The 20,967-nt window shown below is 39.7% G+C and overlaps 2 protein-coding genes across 3 annotated transcripts; both read left to right on the top strand.

Annotated features, from left to right (window-relative positions):
• Positions 1-260: 260 nt before the first annotated feature.
• Positions 261-12,950, top strand: tcerg1b (transcription elongation regulator 1b (CA150)). 2 transcript variants are annotated; one of them, XM_055051632.1, is made up of 21 exons: positions 261-335; positions 1,536-1,779; positions 2,434-2,586; positions 3,157-3,442; positions 3,524-3,766; positions 5,353-5,412; positions 6,278-6,478; positions 7,206-7,312; positions 7,453-7,541; positions 7,643-7,803; positions 7,909-7,990; positions 8,099-8,234; positions 8,842-8,931; positions 9,015-9,133; positions 9,309-9,459; positions 9,818-9,982; positions 10,676-10,858; positions 11,003-11,182; positions 11,310-11,393; positions 11,495-11,595; positions 12,235-12,950. In XM_055051632.1, exons 1-21 carry the CDS (start codon positions 289-291, stop codon positions 12,434-12,436), a joined length of 3,084 nt encoding a protein of 1,027 aa, XP_054907607.1. In that variant the 5' UTR covers positions 261-288; the 3' UTR covers positions 12,437-12,950. The 2 variants fall into 2 exon arrangements, with proteins under 2 accessions (XP_054907607.1, XP_054907608.1); XM_055051633.1 differs by lacking the exon at positions 5,353-5,412.
• Positions 12,951-14,005: 1,055 nt separating this feature from the next.
• LOC129373643 (prenylcysteine oxidase-like) lies at positions 14,006-20,231 on the top strand. The gene is given in 9 exon segments (XM_055051680.1): positions 14,006-14,267; positions 14,270-14,314; positions 15,150-15,356; positions 15,454-15,628; positions 16,310-16,506; positions 16,509-16,520; positions 16,884-17,024; positions 18,142-18,553; positions 18,916-20,231. Coding segments are annotated over 9 exon segments (1,500 nt in total). The 5' UTR covers positions 14,006-14,206; the 3' UTR covers positions 19,166-20,231.
• Positions 20,232-20,967: the final 736 nt, after the last annotated feature.

Here is a 20,967-nt window from a genome sequence, read left to right as displayed (position 1 = left end):
CATTAAAATGTACGTACATTAAAATGCCCAACAGAGTCAGCACGCATACAGAATGAAAAATTAGCAGAACAGCCTATATTTAAAATCACTAGCCCCACGCTGAACAAAGATAAACTGGTAAAAGAAGGCCAATAAACATTTAGCTGAAGGATCGCGAGAAAATTTGTGTCCAATCGCAGAGTGCGCATCTTGAACTGGACCGTTATGGACGGCAACGATCAACCAATAGAAACGTGTGATTACCTTTTTGGGGCGTTTCCAGGAAGAAAGCGGTTACACTTTCCTGTAATGGCGGACCAGACAGAGAGCGAAACTCTTGGGTTTAACGACAACAGGTCAGATATGAGAAAAACACGAGTTTACAGTACAATGGTTACAGTGTGATATTAAATACAAATGCAGATTTTAGATGCACCTGGTCGGGAATTCTACAACTGAGACTTTTCGCGTTTTTACTTGTGAATGTAGCCACGGCAGCTAACTAGCCTGTAGCTGTTGCGCCTCTCCGTCTATTACACGCGGAACAGACACTTTCCTAATCATAAGACGTCTGTTTAGACCAGAGCCCTGTCTTATGTCCACACAAGAGGTATATTTATATCTAAAAGCTTGTTAGAAGAAATCCGTAAGATGTTTAGGTAAAGAGCAGTCCGCTCAGTATATTGAATGAACGGGGTGGCTATTACCCTGATTAGCAAGACACACTAGCACAACATGATTGATTTTTGTTCGTGATTATTATGACCCGAAAGCATTCAGTATATATGTGTTAGTTAGAAGACTACATCACTATAAATACACACAACAAAAAAACTCACATACTCGTATAAACTATAAACATGTGTAGTTTATGTCGATGTAACACCAATTTTAAAGTATTCCTAGAGGCTATTGTTGGCTTTTTGGTTCATGGTGTATTGCACTGCTGCATTGTTTGCAGATTTAACATACTAGAAATTCTGGGAATATACAGAAGTGATCTGAATAAATAATACAGGTTTTTATCTGATTGTAATTTCTCTTGAAGAAATTGGATAATGGAAACCTAAATTGATTTGTTGTGGAAATAAATGTCTATGGTAAGATAGTTAATGTCTGCATCAGCCAGGTTATTTAACATAAGTATATATAAATAAGTCCCAAAAAAATTAATTAAAGGATACCTCATCTCACTTTTGCTTGTTGTTTTTTATGGTACACCTGTATCTCTAAATGGGCACTACATTTCTGCAGTCTGCATTTAACAGCTCTACATAGAACTAATGTTTCAAAAATAAAGAATAAAGTTGACTGATTGAGCTGTTTTTATATTGATGTTTTGCACAGTTTGCAGTGTTACTGAGTAAATCCATCGACAAAGCTTTGTTAACTGTAAACAACAGTGTTTTTTGTATTTCCTATAGAGCTGTTGGGCCATTAAGGTGGCAAACCACCTTCACACATTTGCATTCTTACTATGGTGTAGCTCTACTTTTTGTATTGTGCATTGAAGAACTACAGCTTGAAACATTAAAATCCTCTACTTTATTGACCAGAATGGCGCAGCAGGCAGTGCGGTTCCGCAACCCTGCACCTGCCACTGCCCCTTCACCTACGCCAGCCCAGACCCCAGTTTTACGAGGCCCTCCGCCACTGCTTAGGCCACCTCCCCCTCCATTTGGCATGATGAGGGGCCCGCCACCAAGACCCCCGTTCGCCCGGCCTCCCTTTGACCCAAACATGCCACCTATTCCACCACCCGGAGGCATGCCACCACCCATTGGACCGCCTCACCTCCAGGTGAATGTTTTACATATTTCTGTAACATTAGCATATCTTTCTGTAGTTGTGTATTCCATATTTCACAATCATAATAACTATATTACGCCATGTTACATATTGATTTTATGTTATACGTTCAGAGTGCTCTTTTGTTTTCCAACATCCGGCCACAGATGTTGCACTTCGCTTTGTTACTCAGTTGATGCAAATCTATTCATTTACTATTTGAAAGGACAGTTGAGACTAGTTATTACACCAAGATATCCAGCGGTTGCTTTTTCACTTTTTATATTTGCAGTTTAAAACAATTGTAAAATGTTGTCAGAACAGTTGCAGGGAATAAACTGATGTAGTTTTCTTAGTGTTTGCGTTATTTTTAGGAGTAATTTTCAAAAAGAAAGAAGCACTGAGCAGACACAAATAATGCTTTTTGTGCTTACCTCTCTGTAAGCTAAACAAGTTCAGCTTTTAGAAGACTTCAGCTCATCAGAGAAGGATATGACTTAGCATGTTTGATGGTCTCTCTAGCTTTAACAGTAATGAAGCATCAGCCACTGTGAATTATTCTTGAACTAATTTTCCAACCTGCAGATTTTCTGTTTGCTACAAATGTATGTTTTGCTGTGATAGAAAGTCTGAAAGCCAAATGCATTGTTGCATCTTCTTCTGCAGAGGCCTCCTTTCCTTCCTCCTCCCATTGGCAACTTGCCACCCCCCCCAGGGATGCTGTTTCCTCCTGGGATGCCTCCTGTTCCTGCATCCGGAAACCCAGCTCTCAATCCCGCAGAGGAAATCTGGGTAGAGAACAAAACTTCAGAGGGAAAGGTAGGATGAAAACTCCCATCAGAATAATTTTTTTCTGATTGCAATTATATTCATCAGGGACAACTGCTCAACTCAAGCAGAGATCCTCAGTCTGAAACCTTTTAGCTGCATTCTCTTGAAAATGTTAGTTTTATGGTTGAACTCGAATAATAAAAGCTAAAATCTACCTGTTCTGTAATCGTGATGAAAGATGCTTTCAGTTTTTTAATCCACTCAGGTGATCATTGCTATATAAACCTGCAAAACAAATGCTGGTGATAAAATTATAGACTGAAAACATAAAATTAAATGTACACATTGAAAGTGCCTGTTTTTGTCCATTTCTCCAGACAATGTAGATCCCTGTCTTGACAGGTTTAAAATGCTGCCAAAATATGTTTCCTATCAAACGTTTAAAATGTTTTTAAAAAGATAAATTGTATTTTGAAGTGTTTGGAATTTTAATTTAACAAAAAAGAAGTGAGAAATTGAATTGAGGGAGTAAAAAAACAGGTTTATCAGATTCCCACATTGCTGCTGAGCTTTTGAATAAAAGAAATAACCTTGTTTGATGACTTATTTCCTCCTCAGACATATTACTACAACGCTCGGACCAGAGAGTCGTCATGGAGCAAACCAGATGGTGTGAAGATCATCCAGCAGTCTGAACTCAACCCTCTTCTGGTAGCCGGGGCTACAGCTGCAGGTTCTGGTGCAAATGTGGGCACGACCGGGCCCGCTAGCACCAACAGCAGTAACACAGCTGCTAGCACGGCGGCGGCCTCCCCCACTCAGGCCCCGACCTCTACCCCGACCCACACGCTGACCTCTAGCCCAGACCCCACCATCACCTCCTCGCCCTCTGTGACCATCGCAGGTAAACAAATGTTCCTCGGCGCTCAGCGTGTCAGCAAACACAAAGCTAAAAGTTCCCTGTCGTTTTTGTGTTGCCTCACAGCCACAGTTGTAGCAGACCTACCCCCTGTCGCCACGGTGACTTCCACTGTTGCTGTGTCGCCGGTCACCGTGGTGACCGTTTCCACGGTGCCATCCCCTGTCACAGCGGTCCAGACTGTGCCACTGCTGCCAGCAGCCTTGCCTCACAGTGTGGCCCAGCCCACTGCAGCCATACCTGCCTTCCCACCCGTCATGGTGCCACCTTTCCGGGTGCCTTTGCCAGGCATGCACATCCCCCTACCAGGTGAGAATGACACCTGTAGCTTAAAAGCTGCTCTTCTAATGAAACTAGTGCGTATTTAATGATTTCTAATTTTAGGTCTTTATGGGCAAATTATAAATGTTTTTGTCTTGTTTGCAAGTGTTGCTTTGTGGCTTATTGTAGCAGCCTCCAGTAGTGCAGCGTAGAGTTCAAAATAAAATGTTGTGCTGTATTCATACCTCTTTAGCTTTTTCTATTGCATTCAAAAACCTCTGTATGTTTTTTAGTAGACCAACACAAATGATTGTCATTAGGTAAATAAGGACACTTTTTATACAAAGTATTACTGATTAAACTTTAAAAATTATGTAGCTTTATGTTATTAAAGCCAAAGTTGAATCAGTAATACTTGTATAGCAAATTTACGTCAGATTATGATTTCTTGGTTAATGGCAAGTTGTCATAACAGACATTTTGAATAACGTCAACTTTGTTTTAAAAGTGTCCTGATTCACTGAATGACACTTTATTAACAGTCATAAATATTCACAAAGACATATTTGTGTTTTTGACAGTCTTATTCACAACCCGTCAAATAAAGTGTTACCCAATTTTTTTTATTTTTTGTTTACAGGGACGTCAGTATCCATTTTATTACTTGCTCCAGTTGTTTTGTTTATTAATTTTGGATATGAAATTAAATTTATAGCTTATTGATCTGCGTGAATGTTTTCACATTGTTATCATCCAGCAAAATGTGTTATTATGACGGGCCTATTTGTGTGCATTTTAATCTTAGCATAAATGCATTTGTTCATATTTTAATCATTCCTACTTCAAAACACTGTGGTGGCAGCATCATGCTGTGCTAATGTTTATCTTCAGCAGGGATAGGAAATGTGAACGGAGCAAATCTGTAAAGGGCTGAATTTGGCTCGCAGGCCTTGAGTTCGATACTTGTGGTTTAGCTTGCACTAGAGTGATTTGGTCAAAGCTAATTGAGGATTTGTGCCAATAATTGAAAATAAAATTTTATAAACACTCTTTATTGGCGCGGACAGAGTTTTACCAAGACAGATTCTGTTTTTTTGTGCAAAGCTGGTGGAGACAAAAACCAATATTGTTCTAAAAGGTACCGGCTCAGGGGGCTGAAAGAAATTAATACTGCGGTATTCAACTTTTTATTTGTAAAATGTACTAAGACCAACTGTAACTTCCACATTTCTGCACTACAATGACTTAAAATATAATTAAAATGCATTGCACTTTATGGTTTTAGTGTGAGAAAAGAAAAAGTGCAAGAGGTATGAATAAGGAAAGGCACTACAGATTTCACAGGTTTTTCTGGGATTCATATAAAATGCGGAAAATGGCTCCTTCAAGTCGTTTCAGTTGCTTCGTATGAATTAAATTATTAACAAGACAACATGGCATCCTACGCTTTGATGACCCTCAGTGTTTAGTGCAAATAATTTAATCTCATCAGATTCAGAAATATGAGCTATCCAATCTTTTTGACGCCGGTTTGTCCAAGTGGGACGCAACGCACTCTTTGCACACCATGGTAGCCGATGTCCAGTTTCCTGCTGTGTTCAATCCCCATGCTTGCTTGTCCGTTGTTCTTGCAGGTGTAGCAATGGTGCAGATAGTAGGTGCTCCCTGTGTAAAGGCAGGCCCCAGCGCCAACGGTAAACACCCAGCCGCTCGCCTCTCAGATCAACAGTAGATGGCATGGTAGTGAATGATATCTACATGCATCGTATGGTGTCAACATGGGGCCGTTTAAAACCAGTAGCATGGTGTTGAATGCATCCATTCGCTGTACAGTGGTGACTTTTCAGCCATTCCAACAGAAAGAAACAGAATGTGTAGCTTTATCATCATTTCTCATCAAAGTTCTGTTTTTTTCAGAACTTTATGAATATTATCTACATTAACGTTTAGCTATGAAGTTTTTTCTACCACCAGTTGGTTCAAAACAAACATCCTTGTGCTCTCAAACAAACTTCTTGTTGATGTGTTGTTCTTGGGATTGACCTCGACAGTTTAGCTGCTTTTTATTTACCGCGTTCAGCATCTAAAGAGAATTTGTTGGTTGTTAGGAGCAGCCTGTTCATAGAAAGGTGCAAAATGAGAGAAGAGAAGCCATCTTTGTCCCATTAACACTAGCTGTTGCCTTGTAGCAGCTAATTTGGGCTATGTGTTGTGGTCATGTGGTCGTCCTCTTCTGTGGCATGGTTGTGAGTGTGTGGTCACTACTTGTTTGTTTCTTTTCGTGTATTTGGGTTGTGTTATTTGTTAACTAGTGGTTTATGGTGAAGGTGTTATGGAACGTAGTAATTTTATTCTACAAATACTCGTTAAGCAGTATCTTGCTTTTCTTTTCATTCACAACCTGCCCCTAAAGTTTCTAAAATATTTTACAAAAGCTGTTCAGCTGGGGTTTTTTCATGATGTGTTCTAAATATTCATTAACATCTTAAGAAATCAGATGTAACTCACTGTAAAAAAAAATAATTAAAATGAATGTTTTCCTCTGTTTTCCAACAACAGGCATGCTCCCTGGTATGGGCCCGCCTTTAGTTTCCATGATGCACCCACAGCTGACGCTTTCGCCGGCTCCGGCGTCCATAGCCGGATCGCTGCAGCTTCCTGAGTGGACGGAGTACAGGACAGCTGATGGGAAAACGTACTACTACAACAACCGCACGCTGGAGTCCACCTGGGAGAAACCACAGGCCCTCATAGAGAAAGGTAGGAACTTCTGACTTCTGAAAGTTCAGCTTTACGTCTTAAGCAATTGAACAGGCATCTAAATATACTTGAGTTTGTTAAAAAGTTTATCAAGTTTTTCTGGATGATAAACTGTCCCAGAAATTATTGCAATAAATGATAATATTGTTGTTTTGTGACCATTTGCAAGTAATATAATGGCGTTGGCATAATGATGCAAGAACATATTCTCAAAGAATAAGCTTTAAATTTTAATGAACATTTAACACTGGAACTGTTTATCCAAAGTCAATAAACAGAAGCAACAAATAAAATTAATTATGAAGTTTCTGCAAATAAGACTGTACTCCAAAAGAAGGGCTAGTTAAGACACAAGCACCAGCCTAAAAACTTTTGTCATCCGGTTTTTGGTAGAAATTTATAGAGAAAAGAGAAAAATGATAAATCACGCCAATGGAAACAATCATCCTCGTTTTAATTTATTATGCAATTAATTAATGTAGTGTTTCTTTAGTCTCCGACACTAAACTCTGGAAAATAAAGTAGTTTATGTGATTTGTGTTTATTATATTTTATGGACATCAGCATATCTTATGACTGTGCTACTAGTTTAATTAAACAGAACATGCTTTTAATTTCATGTGTGAAATTTAGTAAAACTGTACCCAGAATGAATGTCAATATAAGGTCTTATTCTTTCCACCATGCGATTTCTTTATTAAACGTACGTGTCTGGGTTTTTTCTCAGAAAAAGAAGCAGAAAAGGCCAAAGAACGTCTGACCCAGGAGGAAGCTGAGGCAATGGAGATGGAGGATGAAGATATAAAGATGGAAAACACTAATAATGTGAAGGAGGTCAGTAAACAATATGAATAACAACAATCTAATGGGAATATTAGAATAAACTGCAACCAAAACATATAAAGAAGCTACATGTTTTGCAACAAAAACAACACAGGAGATGAAAACCTGTTTCCCTGTCATTGTTTGTCAAGGAACCTAAAGAAGAAGAGATGACTGAGGAAGAAAAGGCAGCTCAGAAAGCCCGGCCTGTCGCCACCAACCCCATACCTGGCACACCTTGGTATGCACCCCACAGCCGCTACACACCAACATAATCCCTTCTTACTGACAGAGGATGGAAAACGACAATAAAATCTTTTTTTTTTTTGTTCTTTCAATCAGGTGTGTGGTATGGACGGGTGACGACCGTGTTTTCTTCTACAACCCGACCACACGGCTGTCGATGTGGGACCGGCCCGAAGAGCTGGTCAGCCGATCCGACGTGGACAAACACATCCAGGAACCGCCGCACAAGAGAGGCTTGGAGGACAGCAAGAAGCCGGGTGAGCAGAACAAAATCAGACTGTTTTTTATGTGAGGCTTTAAGCTACAACAGAAAAAGTCATTTTAGCAGATTTTATGCTGAGAAGTTATTTTGTTGTACTCAGGGTTCAGTAAGGAGGAACCAGAGATGTCGCTGGCCACTGAAGATAGTCCAGATGAGGAGCCAACCAAATCCAAAAAGAGAAAGTAAGTCTACTCATTTAATATAAAACCATTCATAGGTTGAACCACTAGTTTAATTTATTATTCCTTACGCTCTTCTTCACCTTGTGATTGTCTGATTCCCTCTGACAGGAAGGAGGAAGCAAAGGAGGCAGACTCTGAGAAGGAAGCAGCCATGGAGGCAGAGCTGCGAGCGGCCAGAGAGAGAGCGGTGGTGCCCCTAGAGGCCAGGATGACCCAGTTCAGAGACATGCTGCTGGAGAGAGGGGTAACAAAAACGACTTTTTAAATACCTTAAATCTTATTTGTAGAGTACTTGTCATCCAGACAACTGTTTGAAAAAGTGCTGACATGTACATTTTTGTAAATTTACCAAACAGAATTAAGCAACAGTGGAAAATACTTTGATTAGTTTTTTGCATTAAAAATGTAGATTATTACAATGCAGTTTTAAATTAAATTGAGTCTGTTTTGAGATATTGTCTGTTTCAATGCAAACTTGAACTAATTAATGTAAGAAATAAAACATAAAAATAACTATTTTCAAAACTTTCATAAAATCAACACTTAAATTCCCACTATAGATTAATAATAACACTTGTTAATTTTAAAGATATTTATGAACAAATCCGATTTGCAGTATAAAAGTGTAATTATGTTTAAGTACAACCTGAAAATATTGTCTGTTCTCCACCTCATAAAATCCTCACATAATTGTAGGATTTGTCCACCGTATTGAATATTAAAGTTCACCTTTATCATCATTACTGACATTTTCAATTTTGCAGGACATTTTTCATTGGATTTATTTCTTTAGTTTTTGGTTCAGAAGAATTGTACTTTGGCATGGAATAGCAGTTTGTTTGTCTTTACAGGTGTCTGCGTTCTCGACCTGGGACAAAGAGCTCCATAAGATCGTGTTCGACCCACGCTACCTTCTGCTCAACCCAAAAGAAAGGAAACAGGTTCATTTTCATCTACTAGTCTCATCTACTCTGTATTTTTTCTTTTTTCATCCTCCAGTCATTGTTGATGATCATGTCTTCAGGTTTTTGATCAATATGTAAAAACAAGAGCTGAAGAGGAAAGAAAGGAGAAGAAGAACAAGCTCATGCAGGCCAAAGATGATTTCAGGCGAATGATGGAGGATTCCAAGCTCACACCCAAGTAAACAAACCAGCCATTTTTAGTTTTAGTCTGAATGTTTCTGAAGATTTGAAGATGAAACTTTATTTTACTGGTTTCTTCAACAACCAGTTGTGAATATGCATTTATGATCCATGTTAAACTTTCATTCTAACTACCAAAGTGACACTGATTTCTTGCTTTCAAATCTTTGCAGAACAACATTTAGTGAATTTGCCATGAAGCATGGAAGAGATCCAAGATTCAAGGCCATCGACAAGATGAAGGACAGGGAGGCGATCTTCATCGAATTTATGACAGCTATGAGGAAGAGAGACAAAGAAGACTCCAAAACCAGAGGAGAGAAGGTAACACAAACCTAAACCTGTGCTCTGGTTTTAAAAGGTTTTATTTTGAATTACAGAGCTTTTGCAGAAAGTTGTTTTCTGTTGTTAGAAACTGTAATTGACCAGTGAAAGGAGGAATTCACACATGCAATGCTTAAGGTTTGCACATGGAGGTAGCAGCAGAAAAAAAGTTTTTCCTAGTTGAGCACCATAAAGAATCTCTTTCTTTGACCACAACAATTCTCTCCTGATTTAATTAAAAAACACATTTTCACACATTTGCAGCACAATCATTTGCTGTACTTGTAGTAAACTTAAATTGTACTTTGTCACAATTCTGGAAAGATTTGCTCAAGAATTTTACTTTATTTCTGCTCAGGTTAGACAAGACTTTTTTGATCTCCTGAGTGATCAACACGTGGAGGGAAATCAGCGATGGAGCAAAGTGAAAGAGCGGCTAGAGACTGACCCTCGGTACAAGGCTGTGGACAGCTCCGCTCTCAGAGAGGAGCTATTCAAACAGTTCACGGAGAAACAAGCAAAGGTAGGAAAAGCTCTTTGAAAAGAGGAGATTGGACCGAAAATGTGTCGAACTCAAGATCCCAGGGGCCAAATCTGCCCCTTTGGACTCCAGAGGGACGAATCAATAAAATCTTTAGTATATCAGTTTTGTGCCTGAATATTGTAACTGTCTAATCAAAGCAATTTTTATTTGAATTCTGCCAAATTGCATGAATTTATCCAATTATGGAAAATCACCAAATCCTTGCACTTTTTTGCAATAATGTATAATTGTGACTTTACTGCAAAATTTCCACCAAAATTGTCAAAACATTGGGTTTATTTGATGCTAACTCCCACCTGCAGGTGGCAGTATTTCTTACTTGTGCTGTACTGCTTCCTCAGCTATACCGGACATCAAATCATAGTCAATTATTGAACAAAAAGTTACTGTCATACATGACTGCAAATGTTGCAAGATATTTTGCAAAAATTTCTAAGTTGGCTCCACAAATCTGTGATTTTCATTGCCAAAAAAACAACTAGATCAGTTTCAAAAACATGCCAAGTATAATTGAATTTTAAGACGCAGCTATTTATTAATATTTTAACGGTTTGTTAAGGAGTCTTATCAATGCATTCTGGCACTACTGGCCGTTTAAGAACATGATCTTGATGTGGCCCAAAGTGAAAATGACATCCCGGCGTTAAGGTAATAGTCTTCCCTGCCCTGCAGAATGTGGACATTGAGAAGGAGCGAGAGCTGGAGCGGCAGGCTCGCATCGAGGCCAGTCTCAGAGAGAGGGAGCGGGAGGTGCAGAAAGCCCGATCAGAGCAGACCAAAGAGATTGACAGAGAAAGGGAGCAGCACAAACGGGAGGAGGCCATCCAAAACTTCAAAGCCCTCATGTCTGACATGGTGAGAGGATCCCCTGTTCCTCTATTTGGTGCTGCAACACTCTGATCCTTCCTGAATTGTCAAACCTCCATTTTTTTTTTTTTTTTTTTTTGATGCATACTTTGCAATTATCTTGGCTGTAAGAGATTTCTCCCCCTTCCTCAGGTCCGTTCTTCGGACGCAACGTGGTCGGACACGCGCCGTAACCTGCGAAAGGACCACCGCTGGGAGTCGGCTTCCCTTCTGGAAAGAGAGGAGAAGGAGAAGCTGTTCAACGAGCATGTAGAGGCGCTAGCCAAGAAGAAGAAGGAACAATTCAGGCAGCTGCTTGACGAGACCAGCATGGTGAGAAGTTAAAACATGACGCAGAAAAATGTTCAAATGTAAGGAGAACTTCTGGACAGGTTTCCAGCCTGAGCGTCTCTTTAATTTTTAAAATGAAACAGCTTTTTAAAAAGTTTCTTTGTTGCAGATCACACTGACGACCACATGGAAGGAAGTCAAGAAGGTCATCAAAGATGACCCCCGCTGTATTAAATTCTCCTCCAGTGACAGAGTAAGAGATTTTCTAACACCTGCAGCAGTTCAACATATTAACTCAACGAAATCCGATTTGTGTGTGGATTTTATGTTTTATGCGTTTTTCTCATTTTACAGAAGAGACAGCGAGAGTTTGAAGACTACATCAAAGACAAATACATCACAGCCAAAGCTGACTTCCGAACCCTGCTGAAGGAGACAAAGTTCATCACGTACAGGTGTGTGGGCTCAGCAGGAACCCTTTAAAAACAAAATGGACCTAGAATTTTGTCACAATATTTTTGGCACTATTGTGATAACATTAAAAAAAGCAATCACTTATTTGTAATGGCCCTACAAACACAAAAATTATTGACAAATATTCCTGTTTGAAATAAGAGTCTTCAGGATGAAATTTGATTAAAAAAGTGAAATTTATATCAAACTGTTCACGGTAACTACATGTAATATTTTCAAATTTACTGATATTTACTGATTTTCTCGTCTCACGGTGGAGAAAATAACATTTCCAATCATACTGTCAGTTTTGTTTCTATGAATTTGTTGAAACTGTCTCTATGCCGAGACATTATGGTATGAGACAGATCATCTGGGGGGAAAAAATATTAATCACCCGTTTTCCTATAACGGTGTTTGCAGCATGTCCACAGGGATGATTGGTAGCGTTGAGATTGTTTTCCTGTAGTTTTTATAACAACCTGTCAGAGAACTACAGATGAAAATTAGCCCTTGGTGCTACAAGGCTGTTTTTATGCACTCATGTTGATTGATATGACCTGTTTTCTATTAAACAAATTCAATGTTAAATCAAAAGAAAATCCATGTTTTTGTGGCTGTAATGGTTCCACTTTTCCCAGGTCCAGAAAGTTGATCCAGGAGTCGGACCAGCATCTGAAAGACGTGGAGAAAATCCTTCAAAACGACAAGCGATACCTCGTGTTGGAGTGCGTCCCAGAGGAGCGCAGAAAGCTGATCATGTTCTACATCGAGGATTTGGATCGACGCGGCCCGCCTCCTCCCCCCACCGCCTCTGAGCCGACGCGACGCTCTACCAAGTGAACAGCTGGATTGCCACCATGACCAGTGACCTACTCCTCCCTGCCCCTCCCTTTGGCCAGAGCATGACCTCCCCCCAGCCTTCAGGCTGGCCTCGCAGTGTTATTGCTGGGGGCTGACTTGCTTAGAGATGAACGGTTAAGGTCTCTGTGTTATGCCATCTCTTCATCCTGCATTTAAGGTCACAGCAGGGAACAGAGGTTGACCTGATCTCCAGTCGACTGTTGACCTCTTTACCTCTGAGGGAGAGGATAAAGCGGTGAGGCTGTTGTCTGAGCAGCCACACAGATGTAAGATAGCTGATGTAAATGAAGATGTGTGTGTATGAGTATGAGTGTGGCGCAGGCATGTTTAAATTGAATATATGTTTGAGGCGTACTTAAGCCTTACAGCTCCACTGTGCCAGTCACCGTTTCTGCGGCACAGTGTGAATGTTAGTTTCAGCTCAGTGGTTTACGCCAATGTCACAGCAGTTTCTCTGTTGAATAAAATAAAAGCAACATCCACTGTTTTTCAACATGAGGTTCTGTTGATTTGTTTTTTTCCCCACATGAACAATGCTGGTGAAGACAGTGGCTGATATTGAAATATAAACTGAGGAAGTTGCATAAATATATCAAATATAACATTTTAGCTTAATAAATTGCACAAATTGAGTGCTACACATATCAGGTGAACAAATAAAAATACAGATTAACTGAGCTGGGAAAAGCCTTTTTTTAAAGTAATATACTAAATGAATAGACAGGCATCTGAAAAACATTAAATATTAATATTAATTTTGTTTTCAGATATCGAAAGGAATATTTGTATTATATATAAAAATAATCTCTACATTTTGGTGTTTGCATTGAGAAACGCTAAAAGATTTGTCTCCTAAAATACCAACTTCCAAGACCAGCACAGCCATTTCTGATTGGTCGAAACATGTGACGTCACAAGATGTTGCCGGACGTCTACACCCGTTCAGTAGTAGCTTACCGCTCCTTTTCAAGTCTCCGGCGCATGAACTTGCTGCCAAAAATGCTGGAAGGGGCGTCGTTTCAATATGAGCAGAATTTATTTGAACCAACATTATCGCTTTGAAACTTTAGAGGGCCACATATATGACAACATTTTAAAAAGTAACGTCTAAGTCAATTTGATAAATACCTACTAAATTAAATTATTTATTGAGATACCATCACAGTAAATTATGTATTTATTTAAGGTTTATATATTTCCAGTGCCGTTTTCAAACATGAAATAATGTGGTCAAGATGATTGGTCTGAAATTGAATTGATTGCGCAAAGTATCCAATCAGATGTTAGGACTTAATCATAGACAGAGACATAATACATATGATTCTTCACTGCCTTCCCTGATATTTATCTTTCAGTTGTACACACTAAAGTATTTCAAGGTAAAATAGCTTAAATATTTTTTTCACAAATTAATAATTTAATTTATTTATACGACCCCTGTTTGAATCAGTTACAGATGACGATGATGTTTATGCCGCTCTGGCTTCTTGAATAACTGAAAGATTCCGCCAATTTGCGCGCCCTGGTTTATCAATGATGCGGACCCGCTTCTCTGCTACCGCATCCTCACAACCATCTTTGATGAACCATATTAGACTTAATTAACTGATTCACTTCTCGGTAAAATAAACCTGCTTCATATTTTTTCTAAGTATGTCCCTCCAAGCGAAAGAAGGGAGATAACCTGAACCCTTCTTTCGCTGGTACCGACCCGAACCCTCATCCCCGCGGCTCTGCTCCCAACCGGCTATGGGCGGCTTTCAGCTGCCAGTCATCGCCGTGGTGCTAACGGTCTGCTCAGCTGTCGGAAACCGGAGACACCCGCTCATGAAGACGGTGCTCCGCCTTCACGGATCGGTAAGAAGGACTGCTCAGCCACTGAGGGTTGAAACGCGCAGGCCCCGGAAGGTTACCGTTGGATTCGGCTACTGTTAGCAATGGCGGCTAGCGACACATGATAAAGATGAAAAATAATTTGTAGCTTATTTCTGAAAGACACAGATATATAACCGTTATTATCGCTATTATTTTATTATCATTAAAAAAAAGATATATCTTAACTGTATTATATTTAATTTTCTTCTGGTTTTATTGCAACTCTGTGATGGACTGAGAGTTCCTCACTATGAAATGGAAAGTAAATAAAATATTTGTTCATTTTTATAAATAGAAATCTGAATCTAATCAGAATCTGTACATGTGAATGAACTGTCTTTAAATTTATGCGTGTACTTTGACTAGGTCATTATAACTCGTGAACTCGGAAACATTTGTAACCAAAAAATTAGATGAAATAATTTTTCACAGCATGGTGACAGTTGAGGCTTTCAGAAATGTTTTCTATGGAAATGGTATGAGAATCTTTGTCATTGTATCCACATTTTGTATGGACATTTATTGACCCAAAGAGACCATATGAGATGTTTTTCAGGTTTGAAAAGACTTTAGGTAAAAATACCTTAAATTGATGAGTTTATGCTCAAAGGATTTCTAAAAAGCAAAATATTGAAACGGACATATTTCCCATGTTTAAAGAGAAAACATGAAACTCCCATATCATTCTATAAAGTTATCTGTAAATTTGTGTCGTCTTATTTTAAGTTTATCAACATCTTTGCACTTAGATACTGGACAAAATACATAAGCTTTAGTTTTTTTGCATTGCATTATCTTCCTTTTTTCTGTGCTCCAGCTGTGGTTGGAGCAGGTATAGGAGGCAGCGCGACGGCCCATTTTCTGCGCCAACACTTCGGTCCGGAGGTGCAGGTGGACGTGTTCGAGAAGGGCGAGGTCGGAGGTCGTCTGGCCACTGTAACCGTCAACCACAATGAATACGAATCTGGAGGATCCATTATTCACTCCCTCAACCTGCACATGCAGGAATTTGTCAAACAGCTTGGTGAGTTATAACAAGTTTTAATAATGACAGGGATATTCAGTCACAGAGCATTTAAATACTTTTTTCTTACAGTCAAATTTCTCTCATCTATTTAAAGGTTTGAAATACCGTCGAAATGTGGCAGGAAAGACTGCAGTTTTTAATGGTGAAGAGGTGATTTTGGAGGAGACCGACTGGTACCTGTTAGATCTGTTCCGACTTTGGTGGCGCTATGGGATCAGCTTCATACGCCTGCAGATGTGGGTGGAGGAAATCATGGAGAAATTTATGAGGTAAAGATGAAAATTTTTATGTTGCTGTTTGTTTTAGGGATAACAACGTTACAACGTCTTGATGCTGATATTGTAGCTTTGAGTATTGACAGAAACCTAAGTTGACCTGATTCAATATCAGCACAAATCATACACAGTTTTACTGCTTGTTTTGTAAAGAGGAATTGTGGAAAAGGCTTGAGGAAGTGATATTAATCAAACAAAAACACGATACTCAAGAACATTGAGTATAAACCAAAATGTCTGCATGCATGATGTAAGAGCTGCTGGATAGAAATACTGGGGTAGAATAAATCTAGAGCAGAGAACTCATATCAGCGGGCTTGTATAATCCGATTCTCTTTTACTTTGTTTTGTTTATCAGCCTATATTGGATCAATTTTCGAAATCAGAGGAAGTTAATGAAGAGAATTTTGTTTTTAATTAAAAAAAAGCATCCAAGAAATAAATTACAGACTCAATCAAGACTTTGTTTCTTGCTTCGATGTCTGCTTTGAAACATTAACCGACCCGAAATAAATCAACTTCCTCCCTCGGGAAGTGATTTATCTCTTTCCGCTCAAGGCATCTCTCATCTTTCCACTCGTTTTTGTTCTGCACTGATTATTGATCATTTCGGACATGAATGAGACAAATGTATTGATTTTCTAAATTTGTCTGTAATCTGTGTTTGTCATCTAGGATTTATAAGTACCAGGCTCACGGCTATGCCTTCAGCTCCGTGGAGGAACTCCTGGACTCTCTGGGAGGCAGCGGCTTCATCAACATGACCAGACGGCCGCTCTCCAACTCGCTGCTGGAGCTGGGCGTGTCGCAGCGCTTCATTGATGAGGTCATCGCTCCCGTCATGAGGGTCAACTACGGACAGAACGTCAGCATCCCGCCTTTGTAGGTCAGCTCAGTGTGAAGCAATGAGGGGTAGAGGATGAAGAAGAGGGGGTGAGGAAATGAAGAGCAGGGAAGTGACAGGACAGAAACTGTGGCGGTGAATTTAGAGGGCAATATGACAAAAGCATCCACATCTCTGCTGATATAGGTCAGCTCAGAGGGGGAGAGAAGAGAGGGAGGAAATGATTGTGAGAGAGGCTGGAAGTCGAGAAACGAGGAGGGAAAAGCGAGTTGAGAGGAGGGGGGGGTGGCCTGTGGGAGCCAGGGAACAGGAAGGTGTGTAGGCAGCTGATAATTGGTTTATAGCTCTTGGCTTCATTTCTTTTCTCTGTGTGTGTGTGTGCGTGCATGTGTGTGTGTGTTTCAGGCGCTGTTTCTCTGGCTGGTGCCCAGAACAACCTGTGGGCGGTGGAAGGAGGAAACAAGCAGGTGTGTTCAGGACTCCTGAAGATGGCTAACGCTAACTTACTGAAGGCTCATGTCACATCTATCTCCCCGCTCCATTCAGGTATACCTCCACTGACATTTTATAAAAAAATATTATATTAATCTTCTAATCCAGTTTAATTTAGATTTGACTTTGTGTTGCTGCATGGAGAGGATTAGCCATTTTGAAGATGAGGGATCAGCAGTTTTCTGCTGATTCATCCTGAAAATGAACTAGTTCTAAATTCAGTTTAACCATATTAAATACACTTAATACATTTTCTAAACTCTCTTTGCTTACATAATGGGAAAATTACCTGCACTTCTCTTCCTTTCATTCACAGATTTACTGCTTTCTTCATCAGAAAACACAACTGATATAAAGCGGCCATTTTAGAGTACATTTATGATTGTGTTCACTTCAAAATGTCAGTGCAGCAGAAGGGTTTAGTTTCTGATGTCACATCTCCTGTAAAAAAAACTGCATTTCACTGTTCAAATTTCTTAAAAATATGAGCACCACAACTTCAGTGATGGGGAAATAAATGGAGACAGATCCGAGGCTCCTGCCAGTTGGATAACAACGTCTGAATTTAAGCAACTAAAAAACACTTTAAAATTTCTGTATTCCATTCTTAAACCCTAAAAAACTATTATTATTATTATAGCCATCAAGAAAGAAAATATATGTATATTTTTTAATTTTCAGCATTAATAAGTTAGTCAAAGAACAGGATTAATAGTTTGACTTCTACTTTTTCAATACATTTAAACAGAAAGCTTTGGTTTCTGTTTACATTTACGTCTTTTAAACAATTGATAGCCTTGTGATCAATATCAGTAGATAATATGTCTGATTAGAATTGTCAATAATTTCACTGAACTCCGATCCAGAACCGCACAGCATTCTGGGGGATGTAGGCAGAGAAAAGAGTTTAGCCTCTCAACCTCTATTAGCTTACGAAGGTTAGTGCCTTCAACTAGCTCACTGGCTCTCTTGTTACCTCGCAACGACCTGTTGAGAGCTTGTGCAGCAGCAGTTCAAAGTTTTTCCACTCTGCCTCATAACTCAAGGTCATGTTACTAATATTGCCATATATATCTATATATATATATATATATATATATATATATAAACTAATCAATAATTAGTTTTTGATGATACTACACACTTTCTCTGTCTCACTCCTGTGCTTCAGGGGAGGTGCTGCAGTACCAGCTGAACTTCACCACAGCATCAGCAGTCGGATCGAAGCTGTACGACATCGTAGTGTTGGCGACTCCGCTTCAGGCCGGTGTCGGTTCAGGACTCCAGTTCCAGGATTTCGCCCCTCCCTTCGACGAGCTGCCCGGCATCTATCACGGCACCGTGGCGACAATCGTTCACGGCTACCTCAACACGTCTTTCTTTGGTTTCCCAGACCCCCGTCTGTTCCCGTTCGCCAGCATCCTCACGACTGAGACGCCCAGCCTGTTCTTCAACAGCGTGGCCAGCGTTTGTCCCGTCAACATCTCAGCCGGCTTCCGGCGCAAGCAGCCGCAGGAAGCCGGCGTCTATAAGGTGTTTTCACCTCAATCTCTGGACAAACCGCAACTGAAAACGCTTTTCAGGTCAGTTGAATAAAGTCAATCAAGTTTATTTGTAAAGCTCAACAACAAAGCAAACACAAAAATGCAAAGTCATAAAAGATGGCATACAGTCAACAACTGAGAAAACCTTCAAAATCATCCGTACACATCAAATGTGTTGGTCAACGTCAAACTTTAAAGCAAGGTTTTAAAGTTTGTTCCAGATTTGTGATCTGATGCATAAAAGCTGAATGCTGCTTCTTTATGTTTGGTTCTGGTTCTGAGGATGCAGAACCAGAAGACCTGCAACATTTGGTTGTTGATCGTGTGACTCATCTGATGTGAAAAAGGTGTTTCCATTGCAGTTCTGCAAAATAAACCAATTTCCTTCTGGACCTCTGCAGGTCGTACTATTCGGCCCAGGTGACGGAGTGGCAGGCCTACCCTCAGTACGGCAGCAGCCAGGGCCTGCCCCCTGTGGAGCTGCACCCAAACCTCTACTACCTCAACGGCATCGAATGGGCCGGCAGCGCCATGGAGATGAGCTCGGTGGCAGCCAAGAACATCGCCCTGCTGGCGTACCACCGCTGGAACAAACAGACGGACATGGTGGACCAGAAAGATCTTATGCACCGGATCAAAACGGAGCTATAATCCAATCAACTCAAAGTGGAGAAAAGTCAGCTGTAAAAATTTATTTCAAAGGGATTTTGGGGGGGAATTGTGAATGTGTATGGTGATGCAGCAGAATATGGTTCTGTTTATCTTAACTTGCAGATATTTAGCCTTAAAATCTTTTATCAAAGGATTTCAAGCTTCTTGAAGTGTCTTGACCATGTTTCCATAAAAAAATCTTCCTGTTGCTGTAAATTAGTCATAAATCGACTTAAATAAAATAAGAACTTATGAGACTTTTTAAACAAACATGGAGCAATGTTTTAGTTTTCCAGTTGGTTTTGCCTGTGAAATAATTAGAGGGGAATTGATGCATGTTGCAGGCCTTTATTGGGATGTTTTTTAATTTTGTCAATCTTCCTTCCACACAAAGAAGAATGTCAAGCAGTTTATATTTTTGGCTTGAAGTATCTGGCCTGTTGATTTGCTACCATAACCCTGAGCAATAAAAAAAGAAACAATTTTAACACAAAATACTTTTGATGATGTTCTCCCTGTCAAAACTAAATGTGGAAACTTCACAAATGTCTTGGATTCTGATCCTCTCCTCTTCATTGAGACCTTCCGACTTTGATTTCCAACTAAAATGCAAAATCTACTTCAATCAAAGACGAGGTGTTTGGAAAACTGAGTAAAAAGAGTTTAAAACAAGAAAAGAAGCAGTTATGTGTGCTAAGGTACTGTGGAACATAAGTATATGGCATTTTAAGCCCATATCCTTAAAATTTACCTCTTGAATGGGCTTCAGCTTACAATCCTCACAAGCAGCTAAACCTTATCTAACACATTTTTTCCTTCCACGAAACTTTCCCTTGCAATGCTTCTATACAGCACTCTATGACCAGCCAGTTTCTTTTTTATGGCTTATTGTGTCAGCCTCTGTATGCTGGATAACTTGGAAGTCAGAGTCTTTCCAGTGATTACATAACATCTGTATTAGAGGCAATTTTATTTCTTGCTTTATGTAATATTTAAACTGTCTCAGAAACAGGTTTTTTTTATTGCCCGCTTCGATTTAATGAACTAAATAAACCCTTTTGATATATTTCTGTGTGGTAAATGAGTCAATTGCATTTTGAAGCTGAATTAGAGTAATTAACATTTCAAAGGGCTTTCAGTTAATTAGAATGTAAATGTGATGATAGTTTCTGTCACGATGGGATCTCGATAATGGAGTAATCACAGCTATGCAGTGACGTATCGCAGTGACCACTGGTGCTATGCTCTATCCCGGCGCCTTTTTTTTTTCTTCTTTTTTTTTTTAAATGATTCCCCCCTTCCTGTTTTTGTTGCGTAATGCAGTGGAAAGAATTTTTTTCAGGGACTGGAGCCAGTCAGCTTTCACACTGGACAGAAAACAAAGCTGAGCGCCAATCTGCTGTTGCTGATAATTTACATGAAACATTTTCTTTCCACTCCAGCATGAGCGCGACACTAAGCACATCCCTTCTCTAAAAATGTAAAACTTTAAAGGATGACGTCGATCTGTCTCCGGATTTGAGCTGCAAATGTCGGTGAACGGAGAATAAAATGCATTTCTTGTCTTCTGAATATCTTGTGACTGAAAGAGGCTTTAGTTAATAAATAATGTGATTTTGTCTTAGAAATTGTCTACAAGTGGCATCAAAGTGCCTCATTTGTTTTTTTTTTTTTTTACTGTTATCTCATTCTCTTCCTCACAAGTTTGTAAGCAGAGCTGTGATCTTGTGGCAGTGTGGATGCCCCCGGTGGGATTACGTTCATGTTCTATTTAATTTACAGCTTTTATCTTTTTACTCCCC

The sequence above is a fragment of the Poeciliopsis prolifica genome, unplaced genomic scaffold (assembly GCF_027474105.1).
Source record: "Poeciliopsis prolifica strain line A6 unplaced genomic scaffold, Auburn_PproV2 SCAFFOLD033, whole genome shotgun sequence".
Lineage (NCBI taxonomy): Eukaryota > Metazoa > Chordata > Actinopteri > Cyprinodontiformes > Poeciliidae > Poeciliopsis > Poeciliopsis prolifica.
This window is presented reverse-complemented; position numbering and strand designations above follow the sequence as displayed.

Bases quoted from the DNA above. Each gene is read 5' to 3' on its own strand.
- tcerg1b (XM_055051632.1), top strand. From the start codon at position 289: ATGGCGGACCAGACAGAGAGCGAAACTCTTGGGTTTAACGACAACAG. The intron at 8,235-8,841 runs GTAACAAAAACG...TTGTCTTTACAG, and splicing joins ACATGCTGCTGGAGAGAGGG to GTGTCTGCGTTCTCGACCTG. The intron at 8,932-9,014 runs GTTCATTTTCAT...TCATGTCTTCAG, and splicing joins ACCCAAAAGAAAGGAAACAG to GTTTTTGATCAATATGTAAA.